This window comes from Tasmannia lanceolata, unplaced genomic scaffold (assembly GCF_043159265.1).
Source record: "Tasmannia lanceolata isolate RefF3 unplaced genomic scaffold, GAP_Taslan_0.1 ptg000003l, whole genome shotgun sequence".
NCBI lineage: Eukaryota > Viridiplantae > Streptophyta > Magnoliopsida > Canellales > Winteraceae > Tasmannia > Tasmannia lanceolata.
This window is the reverse complement of record NW_027518680.1, coordinates 51,857,883-51,884,356: the sequence shown is the minus strand read 5'-3', so window position 1 is coordinate 51,884,356 and position 26,474 is coordinate 51,857,883. Positions and strand designations below refer to the sequence as shown.

At 38.3% G+C, this 26,474-nt stretch overlaps 1 protein-coding gene, 1 long non-coding RNA gene and 2 other non-coding genes across 4 annotated transcripts; 1 reads left to right on the top strand and 3 right to left on the bottom strand.

The window, feature by feature from the left end:
• Positions 1–1,437: 1,437 nt before the first annotated feature.
• On the bottom strand, positions 1,438–2,217 carry LOC143863015 (uncharacterized). The gene is made up of 2 exons (XR_013240652.1): positions 2,056–2,217; positions 1,438–1,969 (listed from the first exon to the last, which is right to left on the bottom strand). It is a non-coding gene; the product is annotated as an uncharacterized LOC143863015 (long non-coding RNA).
• Positions 2,218–2,898: 681 nt separating this feature from the next.
• Positions 2,899–2,988, bottom strand: LOC143870145 (small nucleolar RNA SNORD96 family). Its single transcript, XR_013244939.1, has one exon. It is a non-coding gene; the product is annotated as a small nucleolar RNA SNORD96 family (small nucleolar RNA).
• Positions 2,989–3,309: 321 nt separating this feature from the next.
• Positions 3,310–3,399, bottom strand: LOC143870149 (small nucleolar RNA SNORD96 family). The gene has a single exon (XR_013244942.1). It is a non-coding gene; the product is annotated as a small nucleolar RNA SNORD96 family (small nucleolar RNA).
• A 19,628-nt stretch (positions 3,400–23,027) lies between these two features.
• Positions 23,028–26,214, top strand: LOC143869881 (uncharacterized). The gene is made up of 3 exons (XM_077376440.1): positions 23,028–24,752; positions 24,843–26,081; positions 26,206–26,214. The coding sequence occupies exons 1-3, from the start codon at positions 23,028–23,030 to the stop codon at positions 26,212–26,214; spliced, it is 2,973 nt and encodes a 990-aa protein (XP_077232555.1).
• Positions 26,215–26,474: the final 260 nt, after the last annotated feature.

The following is a 26,474-nucleotide window of genomic DNA, read 5'->3' as shown; positions in this document are numbered from 1 at the left end:
AGCAAATACTACTGGGAACGACCAGGCAATGGTAGTATGTTGCCATTTACAATACACTTGACAGCATAGGGCATCAGTAGCCTCCTTTGGCTTTTAAAATCTAGGCAGCATCAGATATGAGTTATGGCATTTTTCTATTTCCTCTTTCGCGCTTTGAATTGACACTCAAGAAAATTGTAGCATTACAACCCAACCAATAACCTAGGTTGGCCAGTAGGACAACTATAAACATGCTACCATGGTCATGAGAGCGAAATGACAATTCCAATCCATATAGTTTTCTGCCTACAGCAAAATGGAGATGCATGCAATAAATTACAGAAATGTAGGGATATGACACTCAACCACCATGAATGCATGGAAAGACCAAGAAATCAAGATTCTCTAGATTAAAAAAAAAGGGCAATATATTCAAACCAAAGCAAAGGACAAGATCACCCAAATGCAAAGCCATGAGATCTAATACACAAGAAGGTGTTAAAGAATACAACAATCCAAAACAGATTCGATTCATCAAAGAAAAGTTTGAATAGAGAAATACATAAATATAATGAAACAACTAGTACAAAATCCAACCAGCACATATAGGCTATTGAAAACTTGGATAAAAATCTCTAAACAAAATAGCCCAAGAGAAATAGTAGGAGTACCACCCCATCAAATAAGGTTACAAAATCAACAGACAAATGACATGAAAACCATACATGCAAGCCTATCAAAGAAGACAATGTGACAATTAAAAGAATAAAATATCTAATCCAATAAAAAAGAATCATCTGAGAACAAAATAACGAATAGAAACAAAGATGGTGCACTTATTTGGAAGATTGAAAAATGTATGTCTCATGGCTAGTCCTAACAGGTAATGGCAGCAACGCCGCTCCTCAAGGCAATGGAATATGAGACCGCTCTACAAAAGAGGAGATCCCCAAAAGGGATCATTAACTCAAAGAGCTTTATCTATGACGTTTACCAAGGAATTTACAAACACAGTTCTGTTTGCTCCAATATGGTAAGGAGATTTTCAGCCAGAAAACCTTCTCCGTCAGAGACTAGAGCAAATATTCAATAGAAATAACACCTAGCAAAGTTCAAGGTCTGCATATAGAAGCAGAAAAAAGGAACATATAGTAATTACAAACAGCTGAAAGTGCCTAAACAGTGAGATTTATGGGCTGTTTGGATACATGGTTTTTATAGTCTAGGATTGTAAATTTCTTGATTTTTTAAGCTAAAACCTGCAATTTATGAGATAAAACTTAGATTTTATAAGCTAAAACCTGGATTTTACAATCTAATATCTAGCTTATAAATTCTAGGTTTTAGCATATAAAATCCAGGTTTTAGCTTGAAAAATCCATACAATCCAAAGCTAAAACCTGGATTTTATAAGATAAAACCAAGAATTTTTAAGAGATTAATGAATACAAAAAATGATTAGAAAAAAGGATAATGCAATTATTAGACAGATTGAAAAAATGTATGTCTCATGGCCTGTCCCAGGAGGTAATGGCAACAACGCTGCCCCTCAAGGCGATGGAATATAAGACCCCTCTACAAAAGAGGAGATCCCCAAAAAGGGATCATCAACTCAAAGAGATTTTATCTATGACGATTACCAAGAAATTTACGACCACAATTCTGTTTGCTCCAATATGGTAAGGAGATTTTCAGCCAGAAAACCTTCCCCGGCAGAGACTAATATTCAATAGAAATATTGGTTCCTCTTTGAGGAGCAGTTGGAGGGAGTCAGTAATGGTTGCCCAGCTGATCAATTCTGTGACGATTACCAAGAAATTTACGACCACAATTCTGTTTGCTCCAATATGGTAAGGAGATTTTCAGCCAGAAAACCTTCCCCGGCAGAGACTAATATTCAATAGAAATATTGGTTCCTCTTTGAGGAGCAGTTGGAGGGAGTCAGTAATGGTTGCCCAGCTGATCAATTTGTTTGGTTGTAGCCCTCACTCTGTAGCAGAAAAGATATCAATAGATGCAAGAGAAGTTAAAATATGTGGGGAATCCATAGAGGGATGCAGAGGATATATCACATACCTGAAACTGAGACATAGTAGTTGAGTTATTGCCTTTTTCCAGATTTCTTCAGCAACCTTCTTGGATTCTTTCCAAGTAGGCTTTCAATAATGGTAATGGAGGGAACTTAACCACAAGCTCAAAGGCAGTTGCTTCCCCTTTCAACCAAGTTTCTCAAAAAAGCAAAAAACTTATTGGTGACTGGAATGAACTTATCCAACTTCTAATGCAACCATACTTTCGATGAGATCAAGCTTATTATTAATTTATCTAGCAAAAATCTGGGCAAGTAGCCTTAGAGGACGATAGAAAAAGAAACCTACACTATATCACAGCGAGAGATGACAACAGGTTACAACTCTCTAAAACTAAAATGGATAGAAGCCTCCTAAAAGGGAAGGAAATTAATGAAAAGGACAATAAATTACTACGGCCCAAAAGGACAGAAAACCGGATGCCATACAAAAATTAATCACACAGGCCCAAAAAGGATCTTAAAAAAAGAACCAATCTACTACATCACAACAAGAGACTCCCCAACCGATGAGAACTCTTTAAAATTAGTGAGTTTCATAATTATTTAATATAGAGACATCAGATTTAGACTGAATGGATGCCTAAAAATTATCCTCCCTCTAAACAAAAAAAGGGTAGAAGAAACAATCAAAGTAGAATGGCTAAATCAAAGATTAAGTATGAAGTTAGCAACACCGCTGTAAAGCAACTAAAAAGAACTCATAAAAATGTTGAATGTAAAGGCATGGAACATGTCTCAAACACATGATCAAGGAACTGGACATAAATGCAGAAAAAAAAACACGTGACTGATTATCCAAAGTTTACAGATTAAAAAACGGATAGTGGAGGCCTCAGAATTGCAGAATGACAGCAAGGCTTCGAAAGCCATTCAGTCCCGAAAGATGGTGTTTTTTAACATGATATCATCACTGGCCAACAATGCTAAGACTCTAGACGAATACCATTACTAGCACAGTAACAACAAATTGAAATATAGGACAGTAAGAGAAAGATAAATAAATAAAACCCAAGTATAAAAGCTAGAACCCTGAATTCAAGTGTTAAATTAGCACAACACTGTAAAACAACTGAAGCGAAGTCAATAGTTTGTTGAACGTACAGGTTTCAAATATGCAACAGTAAGGGAAATGTCTCAATGACATAAAAACAACACAATTGAATTATTTTTAGAAATTTTACAGATAAAAAAAGGAAGGCACATGTAAAGAGTCTAAAGACCACATGATCAAGGCAAAGAGGCCTCCGAATTGTAGAATAAGAGCAAGGCTTCAAAAGACATTCAGTCCCAAAAGATGGTGTTTTTTAATATGGTATCACCACTGGCCAACCGTGTTAAATACTCTAGATGAATACCTATTCCTAGTGAAATAAAAACCAAAGAAACTTGGCCACAATGATTCAAGGGTTAAGAGTCAGTCCATAAGAGGCTGCTAAAGGGATTTATAAAGTCAGCTTCACACATATATGTATGTTGTTTATTAAACTAGCAGTTCAAAATTCCTATGCCCAAATAAATCTTTGAAAAGGACAAAAAAGTGATACGGAGTGAGCAAATGTAGTAAACACCAGATGTTCAAGCCAAAAGGTATTAATCTAGGTATTCAACATAAAATCACTGATAAAATAGAAACGGACAATTCAAAACACAATTAGAAGATACAACACCGAAACCACAAAAGCAAATAAAATGTGGATCGTTACACGGATAAGACATGTCAAGGTGTCCACTCCATTAGAAGGAGCACCCAGTAATTGAAGACATTTCCATGACACAACCAAATTGCCTCACATGCAATCTACTCTACTCTAATAGCAATGAAAGCAAACAAAAGAAATAATATCTGTGAAGTAAAAATTGACAGTAAGTGGCAGCAAGTTACCTACCAACAGAAATTAAACATCAACGGAAAGCGAACAATATCAGAATAAAAAATAGAAAAAAAGGCAATGCAAGAAGCCAAAAGAGAGTAGAACATTTGTCACATGGCCAATCCCATGACATAATGGTCCCCCAAGGTGAAGGAATATGAGACACCCTAATCAACCAATCCAGTTATAGATAGACCCAATTTTTCCAAATGAAGTGAACATATTTTTCATTAGCCAAACCATAGTTACCATGGTGGGAAACGAATTCGGGAAACGAAACGTGAAACAGAAACGGGAAACGCATGAAAAAAAAAATTATATATATATAGGGGAAACGAGAAACGTGAAAACAATAGAAAATCATATGACAAACGTCTTAGGAAATGCATTAGAAGCGTTTAAGAAGCCACATGAAATACAAGGAAAACATGAAATATGTAGTTTTGTAGATTTAAACACGAAAAACATTTCTCTAATTTTTTTTATCATGTTTTGGAAACGTTTCAGAAACGCGTTTCCCGATTTTTATGCCAGTTTCCCACCCCCAAGAAACGCATTTTAGGGGAAATGGGTTTCCCACCTGCCCAAGGAGTTTCAGCCAACTATGAGCCAGACAATTGATAAACCAAAATGGCAAGTAACCTGAGTTTATCTAATGGCACTCTATGCCCCTCTCCTGTGCAGGGGAGTTTTGCACAAAAAAGAGGCCAGATACAGCCTCTTCGAAAAGGATACTCAGCTTTCCAACCCAGATGAGTTTCACCACTTTCTTGTAAATTCTCTCCAGCAAACTCAAATGAAATAGCCGTCACAAAATATTTGAATATCACAAAATTAGGCTACACGTGAGGTTTCAAAAGTTAATAACTATGCCAGTTCAATTAGTTGAAGTATAAACCTCAACGGGAAGGACTTATATTCATAGTTTTAGATACAGAGGCTAGCTCTAATCAACCAATAAATACATGGCCGGTGTTATTTTTTGAGCAGAAGTGGTAAAGAAAAATAATCAACCAAGATTAGATTTAGAGAAAAAGCATGGAATGGGCAAAAAATAAATTCATAGTCATTTAAGGGAAAATACATTCCTAGCATCAGCAAATACAAGGGGGAACGACCAAGCAATGATAGTATGTTGCCTTGTACAGTCTACTTGACAGAATTGGGCATCAGCAGCCTCCTTTGGCTTTTAAAATTTAGGAAGCACTTCAGAAAATTGTAGCATTACAACCCAACCATGAACCTAGGTTGGCAGGACAACTATAAACATGCTACAATGGGCATAAGAGATACATACAATAAATGACATAAATGTAGGGATATGAAACCCAACCACCATGACAGCATGGAAAGACCTTGTAGTCAAGATTTTTCTTCTTTTCTTTTTTTCAATGATAAACAAGATGTTATATTCAAAACAAAGCAAAGGACAAGATCACCCAAATGCAAAGCCATGCGAACTAACGACACAAGAAAGTGTTAAAGAATACAACAGTCCAAAAGAGTCTCACTTCATCAAAGAAAATTTTGAATAGAGAAATACGTAAATATAATAAAAGAGCTAGTAAAAAAATCCAACCGGCATATATACGCTATTGCAAACTTGAATAAAAAATCTCTAAACAAAATCGCCCAAGAGAAATAGTAGGAGTATCACCCCATCAACTATGGTGACAACATCAATTAACAAATGACATGAAAAACATACGTGCAATGCTATCAAAGAAGACCATAAGTGAGAGTCAAAAGAATCAACTGAGCACAAAATAACAGTAGAAACAAGGATGGTGTAATTATCAGACACATTGAAAAATGTATGTCTCATGGCCAGTCCCAGGAGGTAATGGCAACAACACTGCTCCTCAATACGATGGAATATGAGACCGCTCTACAAAAGAGGAGATCCCCAAAAAGGATCATCAAACTCAAAGAGCTTTATCTATGACGTTTACCAAGGAATTTACAAACACAATTCTATTTGCTCCAACATGGTAAGGACTAAGGAGACTTTCCGCCAGAAAAGTCTTCCCCGTCAGACACCAGAGCAAATATCAAATAGAAATGACACCTATCAAAGTTCAAGGTTTGCATATAGAAGCAGAATAAAGGAACCTTATAGCTAGTCACAAAAAGCTGAAAGCCATTTACCCGCTGTTTGGATACATTGATTTTATAAACCAAGATTGTAAAATCCTGGAGTTTACAAGCTAAAACCTACATTTTATAAGCTAAAACTGGGATATTATGATCTTTATGGCCAATACATTCTGAAACTCAAAAAAATATGCATGAATATGCGAAAAACAGATAACACTTGAACCAGATTGTAATAAGCAAAATCCTGGATTGTACAAGCTAAAACCTGGATTGGCGGTTTCCTCTTTCGCACTTTGAATTGACACTCAAGAAAATTGTAGCATTACAACCCAACCAAGAACCTAGGTTGGCCCGTAAACATGCTACCACGATCATGAGAGAGAAATGACAATTCCAATCCATATAGTTGTCTGCCTACAGCAAAATGGAGATACATGCAACAAATTACAGAAATGTAGGGATATGGCACTCAACCACCATGAATGCATGGAAAGAACATGTAATCAAGATTCTCTAGATAAAAAACCGGCAAAATATTCAAACCAAAGCAAAGGACAAGATCACCCAAATGCAAAGCCATGAGATCTTATATACAAGAAGGTGTTAAAGAATACAACAATCCAAAACAGATTCAATTCATCAAAGAAAAATTCGAATAGAGAAATATGTAAATATAATGAAATACAAAATCCAACCAGCAAATATAGGCTATTGAAAACTTGGATAAAAAATCTCTCAACAAAATAGCCCAAGAGAAAATAGTAGGAGCAACACCCCATCAAATAACATGAAAACCATACATATTAAATGCAATAAAAAAAAACAAATGACATGAAAACCATACATATTAAATCCAATAAAAAAGAATCATACTTATCAAAGAAGACAATGTGATAATTAAAGAATAAAATATTAAATCCAATAAAAAAGAATCAACTAAGAACAAAATAACGAATGGAAACAAAGATGGTGCAATTATTTGACAGATTGAAAAATGTATGTCTCATGGCTAGTCCTAGGAGGTAATGGCAGCAACGCTGCTCCTCAAGGCAATGGAATATGAGACCGCTCTACAAAAGAGGAGATCCCAGAAAGGGATCATCAACTCAGAGCTTTATCTATGACGTTTACCAAGGAATTTACAAACACAATTCTGTTTGCTCCAACATGGTAAGGAGATTTTCAGCCAGAAAACCTTCCCCGTCAAAGACTAGAGCAAATATTCAATAGAAATAACACCAAGTAAAGTTCAAGGTTTGGGTATGAAAGCAGAAAAAAGGAACATTTAGCGGTTGTTGTTTGGATACATGGTTTTTATAATCTAGGATTGTAATATCCTTGGTTTTTAAGCTAAAACCTTCAATTTATGAGCTTAAACTTGGATTTTATAAGCTAAAACCTGGATTTTACAATCTAAGTCGTAGCTTATAAATTCTAGGTTTTAGCTTATAAAATTCAGGTTTGAGCTTGTAAAATCCATACAATCCAAGTTTTAGCTTATAAAATCCATATTTTAGCTTGTAAAATCCAGGTTTTTACAATCCTGGATTATAAAATCCTTGTATCATGAAAGACTGAATCTTTCCAGCCAAATAAAGTCAGAAACTAAAATTATATGCATTAATATTCGAAAAGACAGATAATGCTTAAAACGGATTGTAAAATCCAAAATCCAGGATTTTACAACCCAAAATCTGGGTTTTACAATCCTTGAACTGTAAAATCCAGGTTTTAGCTTATAAAATCCATGTTATAGCTTGTATCAAAACGGAAACTAAATAGCAGAAATTTTACGCGATTTAGCTAGCCAGAAGAACGGATAAATATCAACGAAATTGTAAAACCCTAACCCTAAATCTGAAAGGAAAGAAGAAAAACAATGTGCAGAACTAAACTGAGATGAAAATCAACGTCGTAATGCTGAAAACCTAACGCTAGATCTGAAAAGAGATGAAGATCTCTTCCTTTGAAACCAGAAAAAAAAAACCCTAACCCTAAAATGAAGGACAATGAGGGTTTAAGAGAAAACCCTAAAAAATGAAAGTAAAATAGGATGGGTGGGCCACATTTATAGAATCAGGTAATCAGCGTACATCGTTCGATACGTATCGTTTGACTAAGAAAGAAAGGTATTTTGAACCGTTGATTTATGAGATGAGCGGATGTGATTGTTCCTTGGCGCCGCCTCTTTGTTCACAAACGATGAGGTAGTTAGGGTTTGGGCTAAAGTAGCCGTTTCAATAAACATGGTTTTAAATTTCGTTGGTCGGTCAACACCGAAACCGAAAATTGCCAATACCCGAAACAATACCAGATTTCGGCCGAGATTTCGAGAAAATCAACCCAAAAATCTCAATTTTTTTTTATTTATATAGCTTTCTCCCAGAAATTTCAGCAAAATTACTAAAATTTTGGCCGAAATTCGGTATTAAATAAAATATTATTTTTTAATGGTGTACCCTATTTTGGCCAAAATTCCGTAATTTCTGTTCTGGCGAGGGCCAAAACGCTTACCAAGATTGAAATTTAAAACCATGGTCGTAACAACAATCAAGGGTTAAATAAAGGAAAATTTTGAGGCTCCGTTTCTTACGAGTATAAATTGTGTGTAGAACAAATTTTTTCTACTTAATATGGGTGTAAAATTTGCTATTGCACTCATTTTACGTCAAAAAGGATTGACTTTCAGGTCCTTAACAATAGTCATGTTTTAGTGCTTGTTAGAGAGAGTTTGATAAGATTATGTAGTTAGGATTGTTCTTTATCTTTATCTTCATAGATTGTTATCTCTATCTTATCATTGTTATCTCTTGAGTGTTTTATAAGCACAAGTTATGCTTTAATCAACTCAAAATCTAATCTAATAATCTATCTATCTATCTATATCTATAAAGTTGAATGTGGTAAGCTGGGGTGTCGCCACTCGGCACTCCAGCATCCCGAAATTTAAAAACTCTTTCAATCATTTTCAATCGAGATAAGCTTTAAAACTGTTTAAAAAATCCTAATTTTTTTTTTGCTTGGGAGAGAAAAGCTAGAATTATTTCAAACGCATTTCGCGTCATTTAATCTCCCGATTTATATCCTTAGAAAAGGTATAAAAGAAGGTTTCTTCGTAGCTATTAAATACCTGCTCCCTATTTTTTTTTTCCAACTCATATCTTTTCACATTCTAATAATAAGATCTCAACCATGTGTCTCTTCGATTTTCCTCCCAAAATATGCATGTAAATCCCTTAAAATCAGCCTCCTTTTTTTCCAAATAAATCCCTTAAAATCAGTTACAAATTAAATCATTCTCCGTTTGGATGCCGGAATTTTTTTGGTTCTTGGGACTTTTGTGGAACAAAAAACTTCCTGGGAGATTGGTGGGGAAAAAAACTCCCTGGAAGTATCCCGGTAAAATAAAAATCCCATGTTTGGTTGATCGGACTATGGTGGGAAAAAAATCCAGGTAAAATAAAAATCCCTTTGGTTGCTTGAACTGTTGGGAAGAAAAAAGTTCTTCTTGTGGTTATTTTGGTTCCTCGGATTTCGTGCGGGATTATTTTGGTTCCCGGGATCTTTTTTTCTAGCTTTGGGTTTCGTGCGGGGTTATTTTGGTTCATGGGATTCTTTTGTGCCTACTATATAACCAGCAACCAAACGTGGGTTTCCTGCGGAAATTCCACAAAAGTCCCAGGAACCAAAAAAATTCCGGCATCCTTAACAAGCCAGAAACGGCTCTCCCTCTCTCTAAACCTCCTCATTTTTCCTCTCCCAACAACGATTGTAAGGCCTGGTATTTATTTTTGTAGGGTTTTTTTCCACTTTTTAAATAGATCTTGGAGAGATATGGGTTAAGTTCAAATTGCATGGATGCCCCTTGGTCACGAATATTCTTTGAATTTCAAGGAAAACTAATTGGGATCGAAATTGATTTTCACCCCATCTTTTGATATCGGCACACGCCCTTTATTTTACACTTCTCTCATTAGCTCAACCATAAACATGGCCCTACAGATCGATCAAACTGGATTGATCATGTCCCGTATTCGATTTGATCGTAGGGTTCTGACCATCAGCTGATATTGGATTTACAATGGTTCCTCCCCCATGTTTTGATATTGACACTCCCTTTTGGAACCTGTTGAGGGCGGAAGATATTTTTGACAAAGGAAACCAAAACTAATTGGGACTGAAAATGATTTTCACCTCCATATTTTGAATATTAACACACGCCCTTTATTTTAAACTTCAGTTGTTAGCTCTACCATAAGCATGGCCCTACCATAATTGGTCCAATTTAGATTTATGCTCATAGGAAGCATGGAAGCTGGTGTTTGATCCATAGAATCCACCATGGTGTTTTCATTTGATTAAGTTTATTATTAATCTGTAACTGCCCATGTTTTTTTTGTATTTGTTTGTTTGATTTGATTTAGATCAAGATTAATCTGTATTTGCCTCTATCTTGCTATTTTTGGAATTTCAGGATCTAAACATGAGTGGGTTTCATTTATTTTGATTTAGGGTTAAGGAATAGATATATAGAGAGGAGATTTGGATTGCTTAGGGTTTTCGCTTTGTAAGCTAATGGCGTTTTCGGATTATGTTCTGTCCCTCTAAGTTCTCATCCTTTTCCTTCTTCTTTGTTTGGCGGGTTACTGCAACTGTGGTCAAGGTGGCAATTGGGTCGTGCAGGCCCGCGGCACGCTCGGCACGGCACGATTGCTATAGTGACGTGGGCCGTGCCGGGCTAGGCCCGCCGGCACGAACCGGCACAGCCTGCCACAGCCCGCGGCACGGCCCACTGGCAATTTTGCCTTTGTTTTTTTTTTATGTTTTTTTGAAATTTTTTGTATTTTCTCAAAAAAAAACCCCTTAAAGTTAGAAAAAACGGCTAGTGAGGAGGGTAATTTCGAAAATTACATTATGTAATTTATTGTGTTCCAAAAATACCCTTCCCAACAACTATATTTGGGGGGTACTTTAGGGACTACACATGTTTTTACTAAAATAAGCCCCCAACAACTATATTTGGGGGTGCTTTAGGGATTACATATGTTTTTACCAAAATAATGCCCCCAAGAACTATATTTGGGGGGTACATTAGTGATTTTACTTGTTTTTACGCAAAAACCCCCCCAACAACTATATTTGGAGGTACTTTAGGGATTACACATGTTTTTACCAAAATAACCCCCCAACAACTATATTTTGGGGGTATTTTGGTAACTCATTATATTACAAGTTTTATAAATATCCCTCCCCCCTTCATTTCTCACCCTCAATTACTCTCTTATGACTTTCTTATTACTCTCACTCTTATTGCTCTCTCTTTCATATTACTCTCTCTAATTTTCTCTCTAATTACATCAAATTCTCTTATTACATCAAATTCTTTAATCCTTCTCTCTTATTATTCTCTCTAATCCTTCTCTCCGTTACGCAGTTCGATTAGCGATTAAGAAGAAGGGATTAAGGGGGTGCTTAACAACTTGCGGTAATTAGTATTCAAGAAGGCGCCTAACAACTCCGTGGGCGATTCAAGCAAAGTTGAGGTGTTGAGAATTTATTTATTAAAATTTACTTATAGCCTATCTTTGTAATTTTTTAAAAATGGCCGGTTCAAGTGACGACTATTTTCAACCAAATGAAATCATGGGAAATGATGAATTACTGGAGGCTTGTGTAGAACCTTGGAATGATGATACATATACTCTAGAATCCAAATATCCAATTACTCCGGAACCTACCGAAGGACCTTGTAGTACTAGTGGGAGTCAAGCTCCTAGTACTAAAACGTCTAGAGGTAGGATTTCACAAGTATGGAAGTTCTTTACCATTGAAGAAAAGAAGGATTCTAAGGGAGTTTTAGAACAAAGGGTTATTTGTAAATTACGTAAAAAAGATTTTAGTTGTAAGAGTAAAGGTGGAACAGGGTACTTAGCAAGGCATTCCACTGTTTGTAGTGCAAAGCATGGGTCATTAGACCCTAAACAAACCCAATTAAGTCCCACTTCTAGTTCATTAGGAACTTTTTCTTATTCTCAAGATAGGAATAGATGAGAGCTAGCATCATACATCATATAAGATGAGAAACCATTTATTGTGGCTGAAAGTAAAAGATTTGAAAAATATATTCAAAAAGCTCTAAATCCTATTTTTTAAAAAGTGACTAGAAATACTATTAAATCATATTCCTTTAAATTATTTATTGAAAGCAAAGAACAATTGATTTCAAGTTTTGAAAATTTTAATGATAAAATTGCACTTACTTCTGGTATTTGGACTAGTAAACAAAATGAAGGCTATATTTGTGTAACAGGACATTATATTAATTCGAACTGGATGTTAGAAAAAAGAATACTTAGTTTTACTCAATTAGAATTCCCGCATAATGGTCATTCTATATCAAAATCTATATTATCTACTGTTCACGATTTTAAAATTCAAAAGAAATTTTTTTCTATTAGCTTCGATAATGCTAGTAGTAATACTGCATCAATAGGATTATTAAAATCGCAATTGAAACCTATTTTAGATGAACAACTATTTCATATTAGATGTGCATGCCATATTTTAAATTTAACTGTATAAGATGGTTTATCAAAAATTGCACCATAGATAGATATTATTAAGAATTGTCTTCAATTTATTCAGTCTTCAGGGCATAGAAGACAAGAATTTAAAGCTTTATGTAAAATTTTTGAAAAAAACTATAAAAAATCTCCTTAGATATTAAAAGTAGGTAGAATTCAACTTATAAAATGTTAAAAGCATCATTTGAGTTCAAAACTATAATTACAACATTTTGCCAAGAACATATGCCTCCACCTTGCAATCATACTATATCTCTAAAATATTGAAACAGTTGTGAAATTATTGCAGATTTATTAGAAGTATTTTTAAATGCAACTAATCTCCTTTCCGGTGTTTACTATCCAACTTCACAATTAATTTTGGGTTAAATATATAAAATTATTATTTGTTTTAAAAATAATAGATCGAGATTGGGAAATGGAAGTCTACTTCATAGAATGGAGGTGTAGACACCCCTTTTTGACCTGACTCCAATTTACGAAAAATGAATAAATCCCGAAATCCGAGTCCCGAAATTCCCAAAGAATCGAGCATTAACTGCGGAAAAACCTGAAAAATCCAAAATTCCTTCGTTTGCAAAGCAATTTTTGAAAACCCGGATAGCTTAGATGATCCTTGGGCCCTAGTCATACCCTTTGTTTGATAGCCCTAAGCTTCCCTTGCATTTTCCCAAAATTTGAAAAAGTTACGAGATCCCCCGAGTTTCAATATTGGCACTCCCATATTTGAATTCCCCGAGTTCTAATGTTTATCCGCGCACCACCTTTTTGATATCTACACTAATTCGCTATGTCTTAGTATTTGAAGAGCTGTTAAGAGGTTAACATTGCCTAAAATAGCTCGCACAAGCTAACAAAAGACGAAAAGACAGTTGGGTTGGTGTACTTATCAAAACATGGTTGTGCCGATAATATTTCAAGAAGGAAAAGAGCATTTGCCCCACCTCTACTCTTGCGTGGGCCCCATTTTTTTTACCCCCATTTTTTACTAAAAGAATAGTTATAAATATTTAGATAGGGGCTGTTGAAGGGGAAGAAAAGGGGTATAATGTATGATGCTCTTTTGGTGAACCCCTTTTTCTACCTCAAGCCACTCCCTATAGGAAAAAGAGTAATCATAGATGCACTAGTGTAGGGGCTGTCCAAGGAAGATGGGGGGCAAAATATGTCATTTCCCTTTTGATTAGAAGGAACCGAACTAGGGTGGAAAAAGGTGGGGTGATCCCATTTTCGTTGAAAAGAAAAGGGAGGAGAGCATTTGCAGAGAAGAGAGGTTTGGGGTTTGTATACCCCAACCTCATTGTTGCCGGTGCCGGCTTTCCACCTCCGTCATTGCCGTCCACCTCCAATCATACCTCTTATTTCCCTCTACCATATTCACTCCACCACCACCATAGCAGCACCCTACTCCCACCATCTCCACCAATCTCAGCCCTAGATCTAAACCCCGGTCCTCCATCTACTCCGGCCGTGCCACCTCCGAACGCCACCCTCTTCACCATTAAAACCGGCCATCATCTAAACCCTCTCCTCATTTCCCCTCCATTAATCCGGCGAAACCCCTTCTCTTCTCCCAAACCCATCTCCGGCCACCATCAACTCCCCTCCACCACCACCATCCTTCTCCTTCTTCTTAATCTTCTTCTTCTCCTTCCACCTGTAGACACCCCATTTTGACTAAGCCCTACACCTTCCCAGCTTGTGCCAAATCCATCCGAATCTCAGCATTGGGGTCCCAAACCTCACCCTAGGCTGGATTCGGGTCTCTTTTAACCCCTTGCAAAATTTCATCATGATCTGAGCGCGTTTGCCCAGCAATCGGGCTAAGAGGGTGTGTGTAGTGTAAATAGGGGGAGGCCCGCTAAGTTTTTCATTTTACTCTGAAATCCGTGTATTTGAAGGAAAGTTCCCGTCATCCAAAGACCTTAAGTGCCCATGAATACATTTTTGGAAACCTTAAGACCCCAGAAAAATCCCTGCAAAATTCCAGAAAGATCCGACGAAAAAATTCACAAAAGACAAGTGGAGTTAGTGCAGTTATCAAGCGTGGGGAGGGTGCATTAGCCAACTGGGGTCGCGCATGTGTGCGCTTATCAAATGGGAGTGCTGATATCAACCACTCATTTTCCTTTAAATAAAGGCTTAAGCCTCATTTTACAGATCTGAAGCTTTTCTTAATTTTTTTTTAGAGAGAGATGCTCTGAGGAGAGAGAAATCAAATCTCGTCCAAACCCTCCGATCGTTTTCCGGTCTCCACTCCTTCGTCTCCGGCAATCACGATCTCCGGTAACGATCCTTCTCCGGCATCTTCTTCTGCCGATCCTCCTTTTCCTTTGCCGGTCATCTTCTCCGGCAGTTTCTTTAGTTCCGATTTGATCCGATCAAATTCCGGTCATTTCCCCTAGCCGATTCACCTTCTGCATCAAGCATCTTGCAGAGAGAGAGATTCGTTTTAGAGAGAGAAATGGAAAGAAAGCTAGTGAGATAAAATCCACCGGAGCTCTGGCAAAAATCTGCAACCTCAGATCTACTCATTTCTGAAGCCTAAACCCTAGCCTTCTTCTCTGGCGAGATTTCGCCCGAATCTGGAGATCCGACTGCCGGAGTTCTTCTAGATCATCATTGCTACATCCGTTTCCCTCTTATACTCATCCAAATTCAAGATCCAAACTCTCAAGCCCTAGATCTACCTTCCGAAACCCTAGAAAAACCCTAACTCCATTGCCACAACCGCACACCTTCCTCAACTCCGGCTGCTGAGAAAGGAGGAAAGATTAGAGAAAGAAGAGATCAAAGGAAAGAGATCGATTGAAAAATCTCAAAGAAGAAAGATCGGAACTAGAATTTCAAGAAAAATCAAGGATTTGAATGTATTCTAAGAGAAGTCTACTCAGAGGTAAGTGTATTCTATTACTTCCTTGTGATTATATGTGATTTGTTTTTTAAGAGTGAGTATATCCGATTTTTTAGATCTAATAAAAAATCAAATTTGAATTCCTGATTTTTTAGATCTATTTTTTTCTTTGTTGCAGATCTTGTTGACTAATTCGATCTGTTAATGGGATGAATTCACGTTGCTTTTTGTCTATAATTCATCATAAGAGTTTTTTTTTTTTAATCTATTCTGATCTGTTTATCATTTTGCTGTTTTGAAGATTAATATGTTTTAGTACTAATTTATGAAGGTAAGTTCCTGAAGCTAGAGATATATACAGCTACTACTCTTGAGCACCTATTCGTGGCATCGTTTGGTCAATTGATGAAATAATAAAAAGAAAACAACGAATAAATCTGATCCATATACACTTGGTTCATTGTCAGTTTACTCTACATGTTTTGAAATTCTGTATGTTCATAATGAAGCAAAGATGCAACAGATTCAACTATCTTATTAGTTCGTTTAATCAATTCCCAGTACATTTGTGTTGGAGCTTGAATTTGTAACAATGCTATTGTATTATACACATCTTGGAAGGTCGTAGGGGATTACACAACTATGTTGTTTTCATTGACTGTCAAGTTGAAACTCTTCACAAAAGGAAAACTTGTATAAAGGTGAATGGTAATCCTCCAATTATACTTGATGGGGATGGTGATTTTGGTGAAGTAGAAGCTACTCTTGAAATTTTACTTGCTTCTTCCACACAGTGGCTCTATGAAGGAGATCAACAATGCCTCTGAACGCAGTGTTAGGGGCTGGCAGTTGTAGAATATTATGTTACCTGAATAAGGTTGTCTGTATCAGATATTGGGAGGACGTGCTAAGGGGATACTCAAAGTTCCAAAATATATTAGGATGCAGATGCAGTGATGACCATAGTGCTGTCCTGTTTTAATACAAGAGCTAGTCCATAGTGCTGTCCCTGTTTTGACATAAGAGCTAGTCCATAGTGCTGTCCCTGTTTTAACACAAGAGCTAGTCCATAGTGCTGTCCCTGTTTTGACATAAGAGCTAGTCCATAGTGCTGTCCCTGTTTTAACACAAGAGCTAGTCCATAGTGCTGTCCCTGTTTTGACATAAGAGCTAGTCCATATTGCTGTCCCTGTTTTGACACGAATGCTAGTCCATATTGTTGTCCTTGTTTTGACATAATTCAGTCACAGTTTTAGCACAAAACAGCTCTTGTTTTTTTAGCATAATTCAGCCCCAGTTATGGTACAATTCTATACATGATTCAGCCTTAGTTTTGGTACAATTTTGTACATGATTCAGCCCCAGTTTTTGGTACGTTTTGCTCATGATTCAGCCCCCAACTTTGGCACAATTTTGTCCTTAATTCAGCCCTAGTTTTGGTGTAATTCTATCCATAATTCAGCCTCTGTTGTGACATTAATTCTGTCTGTGGCAGCCCTCTCATGCCTTTGTGATAGTAGCAACCCTTGCATCGTTAATAATGGCAGCTGTGGGACTTGGGAAGTCCATGCTATGTGCCTTCTGATGAGATTTCAATAGAGAGCTTAGGTGCCATTTAATAGTAGCATAAGTGGTAGAGAAAGAGTCTTAAATAGCACCAAGTTATTTTAATTTTGGCACTCATCTTGTGAACTTCTACTATTTCAAAAACCAATTTAGAAAGCTTAGTACATGGTGGTTTGGAACAAGTAAATTTTTCTAATAGTCAGTTCATTTTCTCAAATTGAATTCATCTAAAGTGACAAGAATTTATTGTCTTTTCTACTTCTCATATAGCATAGCTCTTATCTTTGAATTGATCAGACAATGTTTCTTTGCTATAATCTAATGTAGTTGCTTGCGGAAAATAATGCTAAACTCATTTATCTAATATTGCCTTGATTGTGTCACACTTATTTTTGTTTGATATTTTGGTCTATGATATCTGTGATTGAGATTCATTTGTATATTTGTGAACTGTGAACCTAAAATTGTTCATTAGGGATGTGTAAAGTGATGGTTTAAGAGGGGCACTCACATTTGATTATTTTAATGATTGTCAGTGATTCCTTATATACTATAGTGGCTGCTTATAAAAAAAATGATGTTAGAATAAAGGTGTAGTGTTGCATGTATATGCGATCATAGCATTTTTTTTTATGTTTGTGTCTACATCTTTAGAGGGACTTACTTAATCATGGTGGTACCCTCTCTCTTCCTTCCCCTTCCTTAAGTAGGGATTTCTTAGTCTTTTAAATATCCTCGAACATAGGTTTCCATTCATTGCAAGGGCGATGAAGGCGCTAGCCTAAGCCCATCCTTAGGGGACTCTCTTAGTCCGAGTAGCCCTCCCCTCGTTTGTTTTTTAAGACGTGCCCAGTCTTTTGAGATACCCTTAAACATTGTCATTTAGAGCCCCAATTTAGAGAGACAGGCTATGTCTCATGTAAGAAAAGTTATACCCTTTAGAGACAAGCTTTGTCTCATTAGTGAGTTCACCTTTAGGAGACATGCCATGTCTCGGCAGCACCTCTCTTGGAGCCCATCCTTGTGCTTAGGAGACTTGCCCAGTCCTGCTGGCATTTTTCTCTATCCTACCTCTGTGTCTAAGATACTTACCCAGTCTCACTCTCTTGCTAAACCTCCTCTTTGTGCGCCGTTTGGTTTTGGGAGAACACCCTACTCGGCTTGGCAACATACCCCTACCCTTATGGGTATTGGGTTGCACATTTGTTGCACCATATGGCTAGGTAGCTGTCCGGCCCGGCTGGGTGTTTTACCTTTGCCAAATATGCACAAGGTTTCTTTTTCCTTATTACTTGTGAGCTTTATCTTAGTTTGATAGTCCACTAGCATAGGAATCCGTCCTTAGTCTAGAGAGTCAGTCCTCTTGTTCAGGAATCAAATTCTATCATCATAGGGGTTAGGATTTTATCCAACCTTTCATCAGATCATGTTCTTCTATCCGCTCTTGCAAGGTATAGGATGCTGTCCAACCCTTGCAGAGTCGTGTTTCTGTCTTTTTCCCCTGCAAAGCATAGGATGCTGTCCAACCTTTGCGGGATATCGGGAGCCTGTCCTCCCCTTACGATGATAGGATTTTGTCTTCTTGAGTCAAAAAAACATCAAAAACATCTAAAAAAACCAAAAATCTCAAAAATCTCGAGTCATTAGGAGTAGCTAGGAAATTCTGTTTCCGAACTACGTTGGCTTGATCCTCTTTCACGAGGTACGTAGTGCAGCTTGGGATTCACATCCCAAGTCCAGCCAAACTTTCAAAAATAAACATTTCAAACATTCAAAAAAATACAAAAAAAAAAAATTCAAAACCTTTTCAAAAAGATCTTTCTCCTAGAGTTAGGAGTCTGTCTTAGCCGTTTCGGGTGTTTTAGAGTTAGGAGTCTGTCCTGATTTGTTGATATGGTGTGTCCTGTCGTGTGAGTGTCCCTAGAGTTAGGAGGCATCAAGTCGATCGGTTAGACATTCAGTCGAACCGATGGCTAGACTAGGAAGCATATAGTCAGCCCATGGTTTTCCTTAGGTTGCACAGCCTAGTTACACATAGGATATAGGGCCCACCTGCATTAGCTTAAGGTTAATCAACTTGCATTAGTTAGGGTATATAGAGAGTCCTAAAAATTACAATTCACATGAACTTAAGCAATTGTACAAAAAAGCTTTAAAAATCAGTCGAGTCTAGTGGATCGAGTCTAGGATAGTGGTTCTAGATGGTTAGGCATAGTAGTTTGGAATAGGGCATCGAACTACGTTGACTCCGATTCTTCCCGAGGCCGGGATACGTAGAGCAGCTGGGATGGACGGCCATCTTGGTCCGAGTCAGGTCGCATTAGAGTTAGGACTCATTTTGTCCAGTCAGGTATAGAGTTGATTTGTGTTGTATTGTTTTTGCTGTGTCTTCTTACTTTCATGTACAGATCCTATACATTTAGCTGTGACATGCATGTGTTTGCACACCAGAACTTAGACACCCATTAGGCATGTCACTTATAACCTAGTTTTGCTTAGGTGACACATCTTTCATTTATTTTGTGTATGTGTTTAATTTTCATCTCTGAGACATGCATGATTAGGTAGACGTCTTCTCAGAGATATATGTTCCCATTTCATATGACTTTCGCTCAAAACTCTTCAAAATCAATAACAAATGGCATAAGAGACCAGGTGCTTGCACTTGGGCGGATGAGGTGCTCTTCAGACCTTCCGAATTCGTAACCAGGCACGAACCCTCTTTTTATAATCTCTGGTTATCCGTTGCAACAGAGCATAGTATGGGATCCTTGGCCCACTTCCTTGGATGGCGACTCTTCTTTGTTTAAGGTACGCCTCGAATCTGGGCTAGTCCCCGAATCGAGAGGTATCTCACCTTTTATATCGCCACTCATGCTGTGAGAGGCACTTCTTTCGAGAGTTCCTTGGTAGAGCTCTCCATTCACGTGGATGATCCTGAGACTGACTCGCGTGGGGGCACACGTCCCTCACCGCCGCCTCTCTCTCGGATCGGGGTCCACAGGCTGGCGACTCTGCTGGGGAGTTCTTGGAACATTGCCTAACTCTGTTAAAATGCCATTTGTTATTAATTTTGAAGAATTTTGAGCCGAAATCATTATAAATGGGAATGTAATCGCTTAGAATCCAGGGGCACCAGATAGGTGTTTAAAACAAGGGATTCACACATTGCACAGCATACATCATTTTGTTCTTTATTTTCTTTTATTGATTTTCTTATTATTGGCTCCACGGGATAGATATAATGCGTGCCTCATGGGATATCACTATCCAGATGGTGCTGTTGTATCTATTACCAAGCTATGCGCCAGTGCTGCAGTCGTAAACACTCGGTGTACTTGTGTTTACAGCAGCCGGTGAGCAATGAAGCATACTGTATATAACACTCGGTGTACTTGTGTTATATACTTAAAGTATGGATCATATGCATAGTACCTGATATTGAGTCCGGAGCTCTACTTTCATTTTACATATATTATGTACATGGATATATATGTTGATTTAGTAAAACCCAATTAGGATCTGCATGTGCTTATATATATATTGCATTCATATAAGGACGAAACATGTGTTGCTTACACATGTTGGAGCTTAGATTTAGGAGCCATGGCCTATCCATAGATTATTGCAGTTCACCTTATGTGGCTACAGACGCAGTCCTAATACACTCACATGTCCGTCTTGAGTCAAGCTTCTTGACTCTATGGGATCATATTTAGGGCTGGTGCCCCTGGTTAGGATATATATGTATATATCTATATTTTGATTATCAGATTAGAGCCTACTCATTAGTGAGGCTTCCTTATCTAATCAAATTAGTCATATCAGTCCGTTCTTCGGATCTAGACCCGACCAGTGGCTTTTACTTGCCCTCTCATGGTCGTGGCCTATCTTTTGCTCTATTCATTGAGATTTTTGTCCATATATCTTTTGATTATAAGATCAGGACCTACTTTCTAGTAGAGATTCCTGGGCTTTAATCAATCAATAGTGTATATTCATTTTTCAGATCTAAACCTAGCTAGTGGCTTCTACCTGTCACACTCATAGCTATGGTTTATTCCTCGACCCAGTAATGATAAATATTACCTGTTTTCATCCTTCAAATGCAAACCTCATTTATCCATTCTTTTGTTGTATTACTCAGATTATTGTTTGTCCTGTCTTAGATATGGTCGATAGCCTGTCTGCTGTCTCTATGACCATAGTCTATCATTATTGATCTTCTTGATCGTACATTTTTGTCGTCCACCTTTCAGATTTAGATCCGGTCTATGATCTACTTTTGTCATTTTATGACCGTGGTCTCTTCCCTGAGTTTCTGATCATCTTTGATCATCAATGGAACATTTGATGTCGCCAATTATATCCTTCTTGTGATTATTGGTTAAGTCCATCTTTACTCTTTGTTTATTCCAAGTTATTCTCCATTCCCTAATTATCCCATCCTATTCTTTGTGTTTATGTTAAATCATGGCGAATAATTTGTTGAAAGGCTGGATAAGCGAGACTATTGGGGCTCTTCCGCTAGAATCCTCGGATAGGAGTATGGCTGATCGGTTCATCTGTGCCTTCAGTCATTTGAGTGTTTCCGATATAAATTGGAAGTTTCTCCAAGCAGCCGCTAGATTCTGGGATCCTAATCTTCATGTTTTTCGATTTGGATCATTCGAGCTTTGTCCTATATTCGAAGATTGGTGTGCTTTATTAGAGCTCCCAACAGATGGACTTTGGATACAATCTTCGAACATAGATTCCTCTCATTCCATTTTTTGCAAGCTATTCAAAAATCAAACCGTTGATGTACTTTCATGCTTAACGGATACGTGTGTGCAAGTTCAAAAACTCATCACCCTTTTTTCTGAAAACGTCGATCCTACTAGCTCTCGTTTTCAGAGTTGTCGACGCAATGCTTTGATTTTTAGTGTCTTTGCGCGATATGTCATTCGGAAAAACCCTCGTGTTGCTCCGTTAACCTTGTTAACTGTGGTAGACCAAATTAACAAAGGGAGGAATCCCATTCCTACCATGTTAGCAGAGACCTTTTTGGGACTAGATCTTATTGCTTCCCAAAATATCAAAGACAATTTCTGTGGGTGTGTGAAGTTGTTGTATGTCTGGCTTGGTGAAAAATTTCAAATTCTTCAGCGACAAAAACAAAATCCGTATACCCTGAAGAATTTCCATACATGGAAACCAATAGCCAACCAACCTCAGTCCATTGATGAATGGCACAATTGGTTACAACATGTAGAGGAGAGCCAGTTTCGCTGGGTAAGTCATTCATGTTTTCATGTTTTTACTAGCACTTACCCACATTCATTTGTTTACCTCATGGGTATCGAGAAATCTTCTTTTTATGCACCCATTCGAATTCTCCACCAGATTACGGGAATTCCATGTCCTCCCGGAATCATAGTCCCTCCTCTTTGTGAAGATCTTACTCCTGATCTCGTCCGATCCATTGTGGCTGCTTGGGGAAACAAAAATATAGAAAGGAGGTTAGGTCTATCTCGCAAATTCCGACGTGGAGAAATATCGGAAGAGCCCGCAAGCCGGCGAGCTCGGATTGAGGAACCTTGAAGATCCATATCATGTTTTGTTATTCCGATTTCTGCATTTCCCATTCTTGTCAGTCTGTTTATCCAGCTGTGATCAGAGATTAATTTTTTCATCCGTTGTAATCACAATTTGGATTTTATTAATGAAAGTGTGTTTTTGTTTCTTTTGTCATTGTTTGATCAAGATAGTTTATCTCGATTATCAAAATTTTAATCTAGTGATTATACTTCCATTTCAGGATTCTTGATTGAGCAGCCATTGCTCCTAAGAAAATCCTCGTTTCAAAACCAACCTGGTCCCGTCAGACATCTGATTCCAGGCTGAGCCGGCAATCCTTGTCACCTTTTTCTTTTACTTCTCCTTTATCGCCTTCCTTGAATTTTCAAGAAATACTTTCACCAGTCCAACCAACCCCTGAAATGATGGCAGAGAATGGGCAAAATAGTATGGACACCAATGAGATGATGAAAGCTATAATGTTACAATTGAGTACCATTAATGAAGAAATAGCCCGATTAAAGAATGACAGAGAATCTACTTCCAAAAATCCTGCACCTCAGCAAACCCCAATCATGCCTCGCCCACCTCCTATGATGGCTCAGCCTCCTGTGTTGCCAGTCTTTGACCATTCTGATGACGAGCAGTATGAAGAAGAGAACTGTCTCCCCCATCTGGATAAAGGCAAGGGGATAGTCGATAGGTTGGATAAGATGGCCCAGGAGATGGAGAGCATGAAAATGCAGGGTCCGAAAAAATTAAACATGGCCGAGTATATGATAATACCGGGAGTTGTGCTACCTCCTAATTTCAAGATGCCGGATCATGATAAGTATGATGGGACAGGATGTCCCAAGAGTCATCTGAAAGCCCTTATTCCTCTCTTACAGCAGCATGGGCTTACTCCAGAGCAGATTGCTCTTCTTTTCCCTAGATCTCTTACTGGAACAGCAAAGAAATGGTTTTTAAGCTTGAAAACCGAAGAGATCAGAACTCTGGAGGATATTGCCAATAGATTTGTTGAGCAATTCTCCATGGAGGAGGGAATAGATGTGACAAAAAGAGATCTGAAGGCGCTGAAACAAGGGCACAATGAAACCTTCACTTCTTTCATTCGCCGATGGAGGCGTAAAGCGGCGCAGATGACACATCGATTATCAGATGCCGATCAAATTAAGATTGTTGTCAAGAACCTATCCCCGCAATACTATCATCACATGGCTATTCAGTATTTTCTGGACTTCAATCATCTGATAAAAACAGGGACTCAAATCGAAGATGCTTTGTCCAAGGGACTAAGATCAAGATCTTCGTCTGATGTGAGAGAGGGAAAAAGACCTATTGTGGCACCGAAGGAGGTGCACAATCTTAACTATACCAGGCCTTCCAGTTATGCCAGACCACCGGGTTATGATCAACCACCATCCAGAACGGTGACTGAAGTCAGGAGGCCTATTGAAAAGAAGGTTTTTCGTCAGTTTGACCCCCTCCCTTACTCCTTATCAGTGGCTTTGAAGAAGTTGCTGAGAGATAAAAAGATTACTTTGTTGGAACCTAGAGAGCTTCCTAACCCTTTGCCCAAGTATTGGAGGAAGGACCAGTACTGCGATTATCATCAGAATTCAGGGCATTTGACTGACAAATGCATGGCTTTAAGACACAAGATCCAAGACATGATAGAAGCAAAGGATCTTGCCGTTGAAGCACCGAATGTCACTCGAAACCCATTGCCTACACATGCAATGCCTCCCCCGAACGTGTATGCCATTTTCACTGAAGAAATCCTCTTAGATCACTCCCGTATTTGTGCGGTTATTTCTGATAGACCGTATGTTCTGAGATGGGATGATGAAGACGAAGCGATTGAAAACAAGAAGCCTTACATACTGTCCCTTCCAGATGAAGGATTAACAGGATCCTCTGAGTGTTCTTGTTCTTATGTCCTCAAGAGTGAGGAGGAAGAAGAGATGAAAGAAAAAGTCCCCTATGTTTTGAGACTAGAGGAAGAAGACTTGTTGCTTCTAGAGGATCAGTGTGACGAGCTTCGTCATGTCACACGTGGTGGTCGGGTCTTTAAGCCAGTTGAACTCAGAGCTGAGAATCCTGCCGAAATAGCCCGAGCATCAGAAAATCAGAGGCAAAGACAGACTGTAGAAGAAGAAGAAGACAACTTGTTGAAACAATTGAAGAAAACACAAGCTAATGTTTCAATTTGGGGTTTGTTGATGGCATCCCCAAAGCACCGACAAGTTGTACTTCGAGAGCTTAACGCATCCCAAGTGTCAGTCGAGATTACTCCTGACGAACTAGTCAGTCTAGTTGCCATGGCAAGGACCTCAAAGACTTTATCCTTCACTGATGAGGATTTGCCTCCGGAGGGTAGAGATCACACTCGACCTCTCAGGATTACCATAATCTGCAACAAGAAAAGGGTACCTGAAGTACTAGTAGACAACGGGTCTGCTCTAAACGTATGTCCTTTGAGCACCGCTGTTACTTTGGGATTTGGGCCCAACAACTTCATACCATCTGAGCAAGGCATATTAGCATACGATGGTACGAGAAGAGACGTGATCGGGATACTGGCCACCGATATCGAAATAGGGGGAGAAACCTTTGAGGTTGAATTCCAAGTACTCGATATAAAGACTTCTTTCTTCCTTCTTCTGGGCCGACCTTGGCTGCACAAGGTCGGAGTTATTCCTTCAACTTTGCATCAGAAGTTGAAATTTGTTAGGAATAACAAGGTGATCACAGTGCGAGGAGACCCTGAGCCGGAAGTTGGACAAATAACATCTGAACTGAGCACTGAAAAATCAAGAGATGTTAGTTTAACTGGCTTTTCATTAGAAGTCTCTACTATTTCCTTTGGGGAAGCAATGAATGAAGAAATAATGTTTCTCTCGAGCACAAACACCCAAGTAGTAAAGATAATGAGAAAATATGGTTATGTCCCAGGAGCTGGCCTGGGAAGAAATCTGCAGGGCCCAACTGAGTGGCCGGAATTGAAAGCAGTCGGCGGATTATTCGGGTTAGGGTACGAGCCAACTCCGAAAGAGGTTCAAGAAATGAATCGTTATATGATGAAGTGGGCTGAATGTCGTCGTCGAGGTATAGAATTTCTGACAGGACCGTACAGCATGATTATGAACGGCCGATTCAGAAGAGAAGGGGCAGACTGTCCGTTCTATGGTTTTCCTGAGACCTGGTGCGATAAGACTGGGAAGAGGCTTCCAGGGTTAGAGATCTTCTTCACAGATGAGTTGTCAGAAGATTTCTACAGTGAGCAGTTTGCCTTGGCATCGATAGCAGAAAAACCAGCTACAGATTGGGCGGAAAATATTGAGCCACATCTCCTAGACTCCCTGTATCAGGTTGAGGCCCCAATCGTCGCTATGATTGGAGGAAATGTGCTCTTCACGAGCCCAAGGGATTGCATTACTCCAGCCACTGGACCCTTAGACAATTGGACCGCACAGGTTATACCCCAAGTAGTCCTCCAGTATAGTCCAGTCCTTTCAAAAGAGTCAGTCATTTCAAAAAATGTGTCAGTTTCTGAGTTCAACCCAGAGTCTGTCATTTCTAACTTTTCTTTTGATGCAGGTACCATAGAGGTCGGAGTAGTTCTCGGAGGTGGTGAAGAGTCGGTTCCTGTCGAGTCTCGGTCAGAAGATGTTTTCACTAATTCTTCATTTGTACATAGTCCTGTCTATGTTGATACTGATGTCAACATGTCATTTCATTTGAATTCAGAGTCTGTAACGCCCGATGTGGGTGAATCATTCGATGTAATCATCAATTCTGCAAAAGAAATAAAAGATTCATTTGTGTACGATCCTGTCTTTATTTCTAATTCTGTTTCTGATTCTGCT